The following is a 15,053-nucleotide window of genomic DNA, read 5'->3' as shown; positions in this document are numbered from 1 at the left end:
GTCATCGTAGATATTATCGCAGATGAGCGAGGAGACGAATAGCCCAGCGATGTGGCCAGCTATTTGCTTTTGTTGCAGACATGAGAGATGCTGTCAGCAACAAGAGACTTGACCACCTCAACATCCTCCTTGGTGCAGGCGGACGTGGCCTGCAGTTTGGTGACGAGACAGGTCTGGAGGGTGGGCAGCGATCTGCAACATGCAGGCACCGGACACATTCATGTGTTGCAGTGACCACGTGGTTCACTCTCACCTGCTGTGCGGGTCAAGACACTAAATGATGCTAAAGTCGCTAAAATAAAATTAGTATCTGCCGTTCGTCCCCACACCCGACTCACGAAGTTGCTCAAAACATTTCAAAGTCGAATTGTTGTCCAGTCACTGATAAGTCCAGGCAAGTCTTGGATAAAAACACGTTGGAGTAAGTAAACAGTAAGATTGTGCATGCAGCTAAATGAAGAAGAACTATGTTTTACAATAAACATGTATCAAAATTTCATAATGTAATGATATATATATATTTATAATGACAAAACTATTATAAGCAGTCAGTTGTGACCAGAAAATAACGCAATGCCTGAAAAGTAACTATCAAATAAAAAAAATTACACTAGGTTATCTTAGATGATGACCAGCTTTATAAGTCCCAATGGACATTTTAAACATGGGAGAGATGCTCAGTTACTATATGTAAGGTTATAGTTATCGAAAAATTGTTACAAGGTGAAAAATATGAGCAAATGGTACAATCTTAAAAAAAAAAATATACATTAAGGTCCTTCACACACCATACTACAACATCACACTGACATACACACCATCTGTGATGGAGCAGCTGGACCGCACGTGGCACAAACGATTTCAGGTGTCGAGTGTTTCTACCTACAGGCATGACAACCTTTACCTGAGCTCAGTAACATAAATTATCCCGTTAGTACCTGTTGAGGCATTGACAAAATGCTGGAACTTTCCTATTTGTTGGTCACAGAAAGAAGCTACACTCCTCTGATATCAATCGTCTTACAACAGATGTCGACAAGACTGTTCAGACTGTTCTTACCCTGAGCAGCCAGCGGAGCCAGCAAACAAATGACAATGACAATGACAATGACAATTCTTTATTAACGAGGGGTAAATAAGCAACTGAGCGCTTGCCTCGCCCTTTTCAGGGAAAAATTAACTATAGAAATGAATTAATTAAGCGATAATAAGCTATTAACTATAGAAATGAATTAATTAAGCATTAAATATAAAAAGATAATAAGCATAGAGGGGGGACAAAGTGATGGTTAAAGTTAGCATATATTCACGTCACCTGGAGTTGGTAGGAATTAGAGGGCTGAACGTATTGAGATAGATGGCGTCGAAAGCAGGCCAGGGAGTGCAATTGTTTGAGATGGAGAGGGAGGCTGTTCCATAGCGCACTCCCTGAAAATTGCAGACTTGATTTGAAGAGGTCTAGTCTTGGAAGGAATATTCCGGGAAGGTTCTAGTTATTGGAGGAAAATAGGAGAGAGAGTCTTGGCGAGCCCATCAGTATTTTATACATGAAAATGCATTGTTAAATTTGAGTCTATTTTAAGAGGAAGGACGCCTAGTGAAGTCACGTGGTCTAATTTCGGTTTTAGCAGTTATTGCTCGCCTCTGAACACTAAAGGTCATGTCCACTAGCGGAGTCCCAGAGGGTAGAGGCATAGTCATGACTGATTGGATGTGGGTGGTGTAATTTTCTGTGTGAGTGTCAAGGAAATGTTTGATTCTGGACAGCTGGTAGACTTTCTTGGAAATGTTTTTACTTGTGGTGGAAATGTGTTGGGACCAATAAGTTGTTGTCAATGGTAACACCCATTAGTTGTGGACCTGTACTTCAGTTATTGAGAGCGCGATTTGGATAGTAGGAAATGGGGTGGCTAGGTTTTGTCTTTTCTGTCTGGTTTTAGAAGCATGACTTCAGTTTTCTGGGGGTTGAGGGACATGTGGTTGGATTCAGTCCAAGCCTGGAGCTCGTCGGCGCTCAGCTGTAGGATGGAAGCGAGTGGCTCAATGGTGAGCGTGTATTGTGTGTCCTGCAAACATTTCACAGGATTGGGATATATGGAGAGGAAGATCGTTTATGTATATGGAGAAAAGCAGAGTACTGACCCTTGAGGACACCGAATTTAACTTCAAGGGGATCAGTTGGTTGTTACAGCAACTCTCTGAGTTTTGTCAAGAAAGGAGATAAGGAGTTCGATGCTACTGTACTTAGTTTATATAAAGTTAGTTTTCTAATAAGCAGATTGTGATCTATGACATCAAAGGCTTTGCGCAAAGTCAAATATAGTTGTCATTAATATTATTTAGCCATTGTTCCACCATAGATTGTACGGTGTGGCACGAGGCCTTTGTTATGAGGAGTTCTACAAAGGTGTGTTACAACAAACAGTCCGTCATGCACCGCCATTGACACGCCTGGACAGTCTATTGTGTGGACATGGGGAAGTCGAGGGTACAGACCCACCCTGCTTTACACGGTGACGTACAGACCCACCCTGCTTACACGGTGACGTACAGACCCACCCTGCTTTACACGGTGACGTACAGACCCACCCTGCTTTACACGGTGACGTACAGACCCACCCTGCTTTACACTGTGACGTACAGACTCAGGTCTACTGCTTTACACTGTGACGTACAGACCCAGCACAGGTGTGTGTATGTGATTGTGAGTGCGTGTGGGGGTGTGTGTGCGTTTGTGAGTGTGTGTGGGTGTGTGTGTTGTTTTTTTTTTGGGCGTGGGTGTGAGGGTGTGTGTGTCGCGAGGAAGAGATTGATTTTGACCAATCAGTGCAGGCCTGTGAGAGGAGGGGGAGCTCTGGTGACTTACCCACAGCGGTCGCTGGTCTTGGGTGCGGCTAGGAACGTCGCCATGCACGTCTCATTTCGCTGCCCAACGTCAGTGGCATTCCAGCACGTGTGACCGGCCTTTAGACCTGCCAGACACACAGACACACAATATGGGCCCCTTGTGATCACTTAGCATTCATCGCTTCAGATATTAATTCAAATTAAGCTTTTACAATGATATTTTAAAGTATGTCGCTTATTCAGTGATTCAATAACATCAAACCTACTGATGTAGGTCACCGACTGCATGACACATGTTACTTCACAGGTGAAGGTGATAGTACCCGATGTCCAACACACTTTCTCGCTGGCTGATAACACCCAGATACAGGTGATACGAGTACCTAGGTCAGTACCTAGGTCAGCTCACGTGACGAATGATGTGGTGCAATAACCAACAGACTTGAGCCACAGACACGGAGGAGCAGACCTCTGTACAAATAAAAGCGCTGATACATGGAGACATGTTGTACACATTGTATAGAGTATAGACTAGTGAAACTTGGTGCTGACACCTGGGGTTAGCTGATCAGAGAAGGCGAGAGCGAATGATCCTGTTTTATATGGGTTGTTCCTTGCTATTCTTATCTACTTCTCTTGTTATCTCTCTCTTAGGACTGCCTCCAGTTTTACTCGGGTGATTAAACAAACAAACAAACAAACAAACAAACAAACAAACAAACAAACAAACAAACAAACAAACAAACAAACAAACAAACAAACAAACAAGGAGACAGCCGACTGGCCAAGTTTGTTAGAAATGACATTGCCTGGAGGCTGCAGCAGACGACACAGACACCTTCATTTTCCTCATGCTTACTCGCCAGTATCATTGATTATCTCCTCCTCCTCCTCCTCCTCCTCATCATCATCATCATCATCATCATCATCTCTCTTTGCTTGTATACTTAATGTGGATCGTAGCCAATGGTTGTTGTGGTCATGATTATATATTGTGCTAATATATCATTTTTAAAAATCACGAATGTAAATGATAAGATCACAACTATTGGTAGTCCGACAATAACACACAGAACTAAGACTGTAAACTACAGTAGACCACCGAGCTAAGACTGTCACCATTCAGATGAGAGAACACAGCAATCGTTGTAAGCAGTTTTAGTCAAAGTAAGTATATGTTTATATCAAAGTAAGTAAACAATTTTATACCAAAGAACTAGGATTGTTCATTGTAAGCAAAAGAACTGATACTCTTACATTCCGACGTAAAAGAAGTAAGGCTGCAAACATTCTCATCTCAAAGAACTGAACAATACTGTAGGTTCGTAGCCAGGATATGGTGTTACCATAGAAACGACTGGAGCAGCCACAATAAACTACACTTGCTGAACTCGATTCCTGTGGCGATGGCTGCTGGCACGGCGTAAACACAAACAAAGATGTTTTCTTCATTGTATGACTCTAGGGGCAGCAGGAAAAGGCGTCCATCCCTCACCCCACCCCACCTTGACCCTCCTCAGTCCCCGACAACAGTTCCAGACTTACCCTCCTTGACTTTGCAGAAAGCGCGATAGATGTCCAAGAAAGAGGACTTCGAGGTGCAGTTAGGGTTGGTGCTGGTCTCCAAGCACTTCCTTGCAGCAGGCAGCCGCTCACTGAGAGCAGAGAAAGTTTCTTGAGGACACATTGACACTGACACCATGGAGACACAAGGACTTGGCACTAAAGCTGGACACATGACAGTCAGCATGGAAACAAAAGGACATGATGCTACTGCTGGACATACTATAGTTGGTACACATGAAGCAGACAAGTAACAAGTACATAAAGTACAATTACTACCATTATGGTTAACATAATTAATAACACTAATCAGCAGTCTTAGTAATCAGCTCAATATCGTTTGTTTTACGGATGTCAGTTTATAATTACACACACACAGAGGAAATAGGAATAGGAATAAGGAGAAGGAAGAACTCATGCACCGACTTCATCAAAGAAGGAGTTGGTAGAGCTCCCGGTAAATATCAGACGAGAAATTCTAAACTGGCCAACACGGGCAATTCAGGATGAGAGTTTGTGCACGTGTGTGTGTGTTTGTTGTAAACAGTCTCATGGTCTTGTTAACTCACCTGACCTTCAGCACTCACCTGCACAAAGGGTCGATAACCTCGCTGGCACTGATGGATGCCAGGCTTATCCCGCCTGTCGACATCAGCTGCTTGAGGCCAAGTTTATCGGACACGCATTTCCAGGTATCCATGCACGGGTGGCTGAAGTTGCTGATGGAAAGGGGTGGCTCTCTCTTCTGAAAAGTCGAACCCTCTTGATGGAAACCGGTGTGACCCCATACCAGTCGACCTGAGGGCAGAAGTCAACAGTCTTGAAGGAAACATTTTGAAAATACAGTAACATGTGGATGTCACTGGCTGATGGATGATACATGGATGATAGCAATTGTTCTCTGTGTGTGTGCGCGCGCGCATGCATATTTCAAAAGGTATTGTAATATATTTTACTTATAAGTGGTTCTGGAGGGTACATTGCTTTAGACTTTCTGACACTCAGCGAATGAAGCTCTTATAGACATTGTTACACCATCAGCAAATATAACTGACTTACACATTCTGATACAGCGAGAGAAGTTATTCTGTAGACATTCTGACACAATACAAGTTATTATGTTGTTTAAGACTTTCCTCTCTCTGTCTTGTTTCTTTACTACTTCTCTCTCTTTCAGACGAAGGGAATGAAATTCTGTTATTCTTAAACCGACCTTGTACATAATAAAACCATAATTTACGGCACAAACATATTTGATAGATAAGAATAAATCCATTCTACGGAAGCAATTATTAGCTCATAGTATCAAATATACACTCACCACTAATTCACTCACTCACTCACCACTCATTCACTCACCACTCATTCACTCATTCACTCACCATTCACTCACCACTCACCACAGCCGCACAGTGCGAGGACCAGCAGGTAGACTTGTGTCCCTCCTGTCATGTCTGGTGTCAGTAAAGATGTGAGGCTGGCACTGACAAGTGACTTGAAAAAGTTGCTTCCAGTGACTGACAGCGAGGAGAGACGCTGACTTTTATAGTGTGGCAGAGTGGAGAAGGCATCAAATGACTGGCATCTGACGCCTGCTATTATTCTGTTATTATGTCCACACTTCAGGATTGAAGAGAGTCCTGTTTCGTTCATAATGTTCCTCACTTAAAATATTGAAGGCTTCAAATGTAATGATTAATGTTAGAGCTATAATTAGCTTGATGGTGTATGATACTGACCTGTAATAAATATGAAAACACATGTAATAAGTGAGCTCAATTATGTTAATAAGTCATCAGGTTCAATCAAGTTCACTAGTACATTAGTGCGTGCAGTGAACGTGAAATAGGGTGTGTTAGTGCGTGTGTGTGTGTGTGTGAGAGAGAGAGAGAAAACAGATAAAACATTTTATTGGGTTCTTGCCCTTCATCAACAGTCTCTAGATGGTGAGGGTTCGGGTGGGAGCCGAAAGTAGGCACCCGGATGTCAGGCAGAGTCCGCATTATACCCGTGCTGCACCCTGCCCCGCCTTAACCTCTAACCCTGACACCCGACGGTGAGCGGGTTTGTGGCCAGGTAAAGCTCGCCTTACACCTGACAGGTGTTCACCTTGTGTCTAGGTAAGTGGTGTGACGTAGATAGAGACACCACTCCCGCCCCACCCCCTGTCTCACTCGCACCAGTCTACTGTACTTTATGCACGCGTGTTGGTGCGCGTGTGAATGTGGTCTAAAAGTTTATGCTTAAGTTGTGTCTGTGTGATGGTGTGTGCGGAAATGTTGTATGCAAGTACATTTCAGAAACTGGTGCCGAGAACATGTGTGTGTGTGAAAATAGCAAACAATAATGCATGAAATACATGTATGTGCATGTGTGTATGCATTCGACGTCTGTATGTACTTTTATCCTTGATTTATATGTTTCTCGTGTGTGTGTGTGTTTCTGTGTGTGTCGGTGTCTGTGTGTGTGTCTGTGTGTGTTTCTGTGTGTGTGTGTGACTCAGAGATACCCGAAAGGTGTGTGACACTTCCTAACGACAGGTTGGAACGGAAGAGCTTGCGACGAACAAGCCTTTTGTTGTTACAGATAATTAGATAATGAGCCTCTTGTTACTGCACATGAGATAATGAGCCTTCTGTCTAGTTTTTAGTATTTTGTTGCTTACCTTGTGGTTTTCAGGAAAGATATGTTTATGAAAGAAACGCGCTATTCACAGTTACAGTCAAATAAAACAAGGCACTCATCAGTTTTGCTGTCGAACCAAGCTAACAATTAAAAAGCAAAGGATGAATAAACTCTCTGTATGTCTATCGATTTGTCTGTCTGTTTGTCTGTCTGTCCATCCGTTCACCCTTTCTCAGTACAAGATCTGGTAGTCATTCGTCGACTACTGGAATCCATCTTTCATCGATGAAATTTTTAGAAAGATTTGTCCTCTGGCAATTCTTCTATCAGATTCTTTCTGGTTATACCCACGTGACCTGCAGCTTAAGCATCGGTCCACATGTCTTCACCCTTCAGCAGGGTAAGAGCAGCAAACGTAGGTGAAATCACTGTCAGATGTTTACACAGGAAGTGAATACAGTCATGGAGGTAACATTTTCCTGCTGCTCTCATTATACTCTCATAATACTCTCATAATACTCTCATAATACTCTCATTAAACTTTCATAATACTCTCATAATACTCTCATAATACTCTCATTATACTCTCATAATACTCTCATCATACTCTCATAATACTCTCGTTATACTCTCATAATACTCTCATAATACTCTCATAATACTCTCATTATACTCTCATTATACTCTCATTATACTCTCATAATACTCTCATAATACTCTCATAATACTCTCATTATACCTTCATAATACTCTCATAATACTTTCATTATACTTTCATAATACTCTCATAATACTCTGCTAACACTCTTGTGTTCTCACCAGGTGGGCGGGCGGGTTGTCCGATCAAAAACCAGTTTACAAACAGGAATTCTCACAATATGGGGGCAATGATCGTTAGACAGTTGACAACACACAGAGATGCTCTCACGATGAACTCAGTGTCAGAGGCAGGTGAGGAGGGACATGCAGCAGAGCAAGGAGCGGCAGAGCACGTGGTGGAGTTGGTCACAGGACGTTGTCGACGACCACCAGCGCCGTAGCCACGGAGTCGAATCCCTTGTCTCGGTGCGGTTCAGCTTTCACGGAATCATGGTAAAGGGAAAAGGACACCAGAGTGTTAGTGACATGAGATTGGATTATTTTAAAATGAGAACTATTACAAGAATGAAATGAATATTACACAGAAATACAGCAAGACAAACACGATGATAGATACTAGGAGAATACTTAAAATGAAGTTTGTATTTAAAATAGAAAACAGAACAAGCAACAAGAATTACATCTGAAGTCTACTAAAGGCAGCGAGTGCAGCCGCTACAATCAAATCTGCAATAAACAGAAAGCAAGGCAATTACAAGCGGTAACACAACAAAGGAAAGCTTCAGAAAAACAACAATGCAACATATAAATAAAAGAACCTATGAGTACGAATAAACAGAGATGTTGAACAAAAAAATAGAAAAGTCGCAGGAGAACAAAGCAACAGCCTGTAACGTGTAGCCTCGCTTCCAACAAAAGGTTTGTAAGCGAGAGAGAGAGACAGAGTTTCTGTGAGAAACAAGGTGTCCAAGGCTCTCTCTCCAGTCTGTACAGGGTCAAAGTATGAGTCTTAGAACACCCACAACACCAACAACACCCACAACACCAGCAACACCCACAACACCAACAACACCCACAACACCAACAACACCCACAACACCAACAACACCTACAACACCTTTTACAAACCCTTTGATTACCTACAGAGGCGTCCTAACCAGCTTAGTCATGTATACTCGCACCCACCTAACACACAGGTATAAGTGCTCCAGTCCATAAACAAACTGTTCATTCAGATATCAACCACAATGTTTGTACATACCATAATTTATCTGTTTTTATTGCCTTGTTTTGAATTAATTAATGTTTTTATTTCTGCTTCTTAGTCCGAGGGCTAGACGTTGAAAGGGATAACTGTTACTTATTCTGCTATTCTCGTAAATAAGGATATGTTATTTGTTTGTGTGTGTGTGTGAGAGAGAGAGACTGGTTCAGTAGCTAAATGACTGGAGAGACACATTCACAGACTTGCAAACTCGTTACACTAAATCCCACTGAAGGAATTCTCTATACAAAGCCCGCTCATGTCGAGCAGAACATCCTGAACACTTCTAGACACACTAGCAACAGATGGACAGACAGATTAAAGAGGTTTGGTCATTTTACAAACTCAGCCTCAAAGGTAGACAAATCCTTCCTCTGCCGGGAATATGAATGACAGAGTTGTCTCGCTTAGACAAGATGCGGCTCCCTGCTTTAGACACCAGGTCGAGAGAGATGTTTGACATCGTCAGCAGCTCTGGACATATTACCAAAAACAAATCTGCGACGAAGAATTTATTATTGCTGTTGAACTGAAAACAGCTTAATGTAGCAAAACAACCTGCTACTTAGAACTGTAGGCGAAGAAAAAAATAATAATACAGAGTTCTTCAGGAAAGCGGTTGCTAGCTGGTCTACGGACACCTAGAACTGAGCAAGTGATCAAGTGTATTTCTCGGCCAGCTTGAAATCTTAATATGGAATGGGGTCAATTAAAAAAAAAAAGAAGAGAAAAAGGACGTTAAAGTTCTCCCGGAAGTGGGGATTTAAGTGAACCTCTCGTTATGTGGAACACGTTCAGAATGGCGGTATTGGGAATGTACTAATGTGTACTCTCCATCCTACCCCAGACTTTCTGGGTTCTCTGTACATATCTCTTACAACACTAGATTCACTACTAGCCCACTACTACTACTACACTAGATTCACTACTAGCACCACTACTTGTACTACACTAGATTCACTACTAGGCCCACTACTTGTACTACACTAGATTCACTACTAGCACCACTACTACTACTACACTAGATTCACTACTAGCCCCACTACTTGTACTACACTAGATTCACTACTAGCACCACTACTAGTACTACACTAGATTCACTACTAGCCCCACTACTACTACTACACTAGATTCACTACTAGCCCCACTACTAGTACTACACTAGATTCACTACTAGCCCCACTACTTGTACACTAGATCAATTACTTAGCCTCTACTACCCTCGCTACTACTATACTACTACCACTAGACTGTTCTGTACTACTACACTCTACACCACTACTTGAGGAGTTCTTAGATTCACTACTAGCCCCACTACTTGTACTACACTAGATTCACAGCACCACTTACTAGCCCCTGACTACTACTACACTACCTACACTAGATACTACTAGATCAAGCCCACTACACTAGATTCCTACACTAACTAGCCCGCACTACTAAGTACTACACTAGATTCACTACTAGCCCCACTACTAGTACTACACTAGATTCACTACTAGCCCCACTACTACTACTACACTAGATTCACTACTAGCCCCACTACTAGTACTACACTAGATTCACTACTAGCCCCACTACTATGTACTACACTAGATTCACTACTAGCCCCACTACTTGTACTACACTAGATTCAGCCTATAGCCCACTACTACACTAGTACTACACTAGATCTACTACTAGCACCCACTCTACTAACCTACACTAGATTCTAACTAGCCCCACTACTAGTACTACACTAGATTCACTACTAGCCCCACTACTAGTACTACACTAGATTCACTACTAGCCCCACTACTAGTACTAACACTAGATTCACTACTAGCCCCACTAACTATGTACTACTATCACTACCTAGAGATTCTTCACTACTGCCTTCATAGCACTAAGATTCACTACAGCCCACTACTAGTATGTTAACCCCACTACTAGGCACCCACTACTTGTACACACGAGATTCGCTATTCAGCCGACACTCAATAGTACAACCTACTAGCTAATAGCCCAACTACTTGTTACTAACAACTAGTTCCACTACACCACTACTAGATAACGCTAGATATCTACTAGCCCACTACTATGTTATCTCATATCATAGATTCACTAGCTAGCCCACTATTGTATCTACAACTATCACTATAGCCCCACTACTTGTATACACTAGAATTCGTATTCTACTAGCCCCACTACTAGTATTGTACTACACTGTTCAGATTCCCTACTAGCCTCTTTACTACTAGATTCACACTAGCCCCCCTTGTACTACACTAGAATTCGCTATAGCCCACTACTTGTACTACACTTAGATTCACTACTAGCCCACTATATACTAAACAGATTCGCTACTCACCCCACTACTTGTCGACACTAGATTCACTACTAGCCCAACTCACTTGTATCACAGTAGATTCACTACTAGCCCCACTACTTGTACACACTGATTCGCTACTATCCCACTACTAGTACTACACTAGTTCATTAGTCGCTACTATACTACATAGATTCCTTATGCCACTACTAGTACTCACTAGATTCGCTAACCTAGTCCACTACTAGTACTACACTAGATTCGCTACTAGCCCACTACTAGTAGTACTACTCCCCCTATTGTATACCTAGTTCACTACTAGCGCCACTACTTGTACTACACTAAGATTCACTAGGCCCACTACTTGTACTACACTAGATTCACCACAACTAGCTCCCACTTACTAGGATACTAACTAGACACTACGCTGTGTTCGACCCCACTACTTGTACTAGATTCACTACAGCCCCACTACTAGTACCACATACTCAGCCGTTACTACACTAGATTCACTACTCCACTACTTCACTAGTACTACACTAGATTATCAGCCTACCCTACTACGCTTCACTAGTACTATCTTACTTCAGTACTTTATACACTACACTGTACACTATCCTACTCGTCTACACTTCTAGCCTACTACAGCCGCTACCACTTAAGCCGCACTGAAAGCACTACATCAGCATTACCTATACACTACACTAGCCCCACTGTAAGCTTGTACTGTCCCTGTCTCATAAGGGTGCAAAGACAGGTAAGATACTACACTCGCCAGTATAGTGGTACCCACAATACAACACCACAACACAAGGAGACCAACCTAACGGACATGAAGGTTGTCGGGTGAAAGCCTTGTCGAGGTCGTCGTTTTTCTACATTGATGTTCTCAGATAGTGGGTCTCGTTTATTGCTCTCCTTTGGGTCTGAAGAGTTGTGGTGGGCAGGATGTGTCCTGGTGGGTCAACGATGCTATCGGCAATTTGATGACAATGACCACGTGGCTATTTTACATTTCTGTCTAGCTTTTGTTTGAAAGCATGAGTGCTCGTTGTTGGACATCGTTGTCGCCCCTACCATCCTCTACACGTTGTCTCTGTTGGAAGAAAAGTGAGTGGCGCCATCTGCATTTTGTTTTCAAAGGCTTCATCGCTAGCGACGTTTAATTGTCCAGACTGCCACTCTGTCCAGAGGCAAATATTGGGTTGCATGGCAGTGTCTGAAGTAGTTACACTTCTCGGCTTCCCCATAGCAGACAGAAGTATGTCACTGTCTTCTACAGCAGTGATTGCTACTCACGCAAGTTATAACCACTGCTTGTTCGCATCTTTCTTTTCTCATCTGACAGCTTGTCAGGTCAGACAGAGAGAGGGAGGGAAAGAAAGAGCTCATTATTTGTGAAGAGGGGGCGCTCCTTGCAGCCTATAGTAGGGGGCGCTCCTTTAAGTCGATAATAGGTGGCGCTGTTCTGCAGCCCTATGACGTTTGGGAGCACCTTGGATACATCTGGACTCACAGAAAACTCGCACTATCCCAATCTGCCCGTTCTCGTTTGTTTGTTTGTTGGGTTGTTGGTTTGGTTGTTTGTTTGTTTATTTGTTGGTTGGTTGGTTGGTTTGTTTGTTTGTTTGTTTGTTTGTTTTTTCGCAGGCCTTAGCCTGGCTGTGATCGAGATATGAATGAAGTTCGTGCACGTGTTAGGGCGAGCAGGCCAGAGTCTCGTGGCAACAGCACAGCGCGAGAACACGCGAGAAGACCAAGAGGTGCCACAAGTGCGGACAGTCACCAGCCTGCACCAGACGTCTGCAGCATTTTGCACTGACACGTGTTGACAGCAGGAGGTCACCACATTCCTACCAGCTGCTATGCCGACTCCTTGCTCCAGTCTCTTGATGGAGAAAACATTTCATTTGCTTGGTTCAGGGGAACAAGTGTCCTCCCAAAGCATGTCTGGCCTCTGTCATCGCATCCTGTAGAACTGGCGCAGTCGTGAAGAGTAGATGTCACTAGCAGTCACCTGACATAGCAGCTTGTGCCTCATCCTGACTGCAGTGTGACATCACCGAGCAGATGAGCCACTCACGCCTGTCATTAAGTTTGAAAGGCTCCAACACATTCAAGAGCTCATTTAAAGATGGCAGGTGTGAGTGAAAGGCTCAGACCCCATGTGATGTGTACAATTACACTACAGACGTGCAAACGACCTTATCTCTACACACACCCTCGTGTCCAAATCTCAAGTCTAGGAGTTGTTTTTTTTTTAAAGAACATATCGAATATTTTTTCAAGCTTGCCGCCCTCTCAAAGACATCCATACAAACCAGCAAGGGTACCCTGCTGCCTGGGTCGACTGTCTGCTTTCCGTCTTCTCTGGTGTTTCTTTGTGTTTCTTGCAATTTGCAATTAGCGGTTTGCACTCTGCTTTTGTCTTCCAGCGGTGTTTTTCTCTCTTCTCTCTTTCATCGCCCGCCTGTTTTCCTGGAAATTGTTCCAAGGACGTCACACCAAAAATTGTTTTCTCCGGATGGATTTCTCCCCCGAGCTCTTCCAAATGTGATTTATTTGAGTGCAAATTATTCACTTGGACACTTGACATGCGTGACGTCTGTGGAGCGAAGCAGTCGATCACCTGTTCTAACACACACACTCACACACACACTCACACTCACACACTCTCATACACACAATATTCTTCTGAAAGTAAACATAACGGTTCAAAGTCTGACACCAGAAAGATTAACAAAATTTATTTCTCTTTTACGGGACTAATTGACTTTGGCAGTCGTCCTGTCCTGAAGGGAGGCTTTGAGGTGAAGAGTGAAGTGAGTGCTCAGTGTGTTACAAGCTGAGTTGCTGAGCAACACGTGTCACGGCCTTGTTTTCCACTTCTTTGCTTCTCCCCTGGGGTTGAATGCACAAAAAGATCCTAGTTGGTCCCAGGTGGCGCTCAGTGGGGAAGATAGAGAAGGTAGGACCTCCTAGTACTGTGCCTTTAATCCTCAAGTCTGCAATGTGCAAGGGTCAGAGGTCAGGTGTGGGCGTGCACCACAACATTTGTGAGTGCAAAGGACCAAAGCAGCCTCCGTACAGGGGCGCCACCCGACTCGCAAAGTTCCGGTGGGTTAGTCGACTGAAAGGTGGGAAGAACGAGTGCAGCTGGTGTCATGGTCGTGTCGTCAAGTGGGTGACAGTCTCAACACAAGCCGATTATCTAATGAGGGGGGGGGGGAGGAAACCTCTCCATCGATGAGATGAAAAGTTTAGGTTAGACTGGTTTTGACCCATCAGCAGCTTTCATTCGACTTTTGCCGATGTGCAAGATTAAAATCAGAAATTAGTGTCAGTGCTAGAAAGTGTTGTTACAGCAGAGAGCGTAGATACACAGGCTGCACTCCGTAGTTGTCCTTACTTGCTAAGAAAAGTTGCGTCCCTTCGAGACACGATGCCACCAGAGTGCAGCCTCTCTATCTCTACATCTCTGGTTATACTGCTTTGTGTGAAGAACTATAATCAGCAAAAAGAAGTCTTGCATGTGCCTTTGGCGTTGAAAGATGTTATACAATGTGTTAAAAATAAAGAACTTGGCATCTTCAGCATCTTCCTTCCTACCCTCTGAGCAAATAGCAGTGGGTCCAATTCGCTCTACACATTTTGTGATAAGATTTTTGACAATTTTCTCCACTCTTCATTTTAATGGAGGTTAGTGGTTGCCCTAAAATCTTTATATTGATTGGGATAAGCACTCTTGGGAGGTGGACCAATGTTAGAAATTAAGTTACCTGAGGGCTGGAACATCACCTGAATCCAGAGAGAGCTGAAAAAGATGTTGAAAGACTCCATCAAACT

The 15,053-nt window shown here is 43.2% G+C and overlaps 1 protein-coding gene across 1 annotated transcript in view; it reads right to left on the bottom strand.

The window, feature by feature from the left end:
• The window catches only part of LOC112554681, a 6,328-nt gene extending 371 nt beyond the window's left edge, over positions 1 to 5,957 (bottom strand). The window contains exons 1-5 of the mRNA XM_025222626.1: positions 5,811 to 5,957; positions 4,998 to 5,208; positions 4,393 to 4,502; positions 2,867 to 2,972; positions 1 to 192 (exon numbers count right to left, since the gene is read on the bottom strand). The exon at positions 1 to 192 is cut by the window's left edge and continues 371 nt beyond it. Of these exons, the coding sequence (XP_025078411.1) occupies positions 60 to 192; positions 2,867 to 2,972; positions 4,393 to 4,502; positions 4,998 to 5,208; positions 5,811 to 5,862 (612 nt within the window). The 5' untranslated portion in view covers positions 5,863 to 5,957 and the 3' untranslated portion in view covers positions 1 to 59. The remainder of the gene's footprint in view (positions 193 to 2,866; positions 2,973 to 4,392; positions 4,503 to 4,997; positions 5,209 to 5,810) is intronic.
• Between the last annotated feature and the right edge of the window lie 9,096 nt (positions 5,958 to 15,053).

The sequence above is a fragment of the Pomacea canaliculata genome, linkage group LG13, assembly GCF_003073045.1.
Source record: "Pomacea canaliculata isolate SZHN2017 linkage group LG13, ASM307304v1, whole genome shotgun sequence".
Taxonomy (NCBI): Eukaryota; Metazoa; Mollusca; class Gastropoda; order Architaenioglossa; family Ampullariidae; genus Pomacea; species Pomacea canaliculata.
This window is presented reverse-complemented; position numbering and strand designations above follow the sequence as displayed.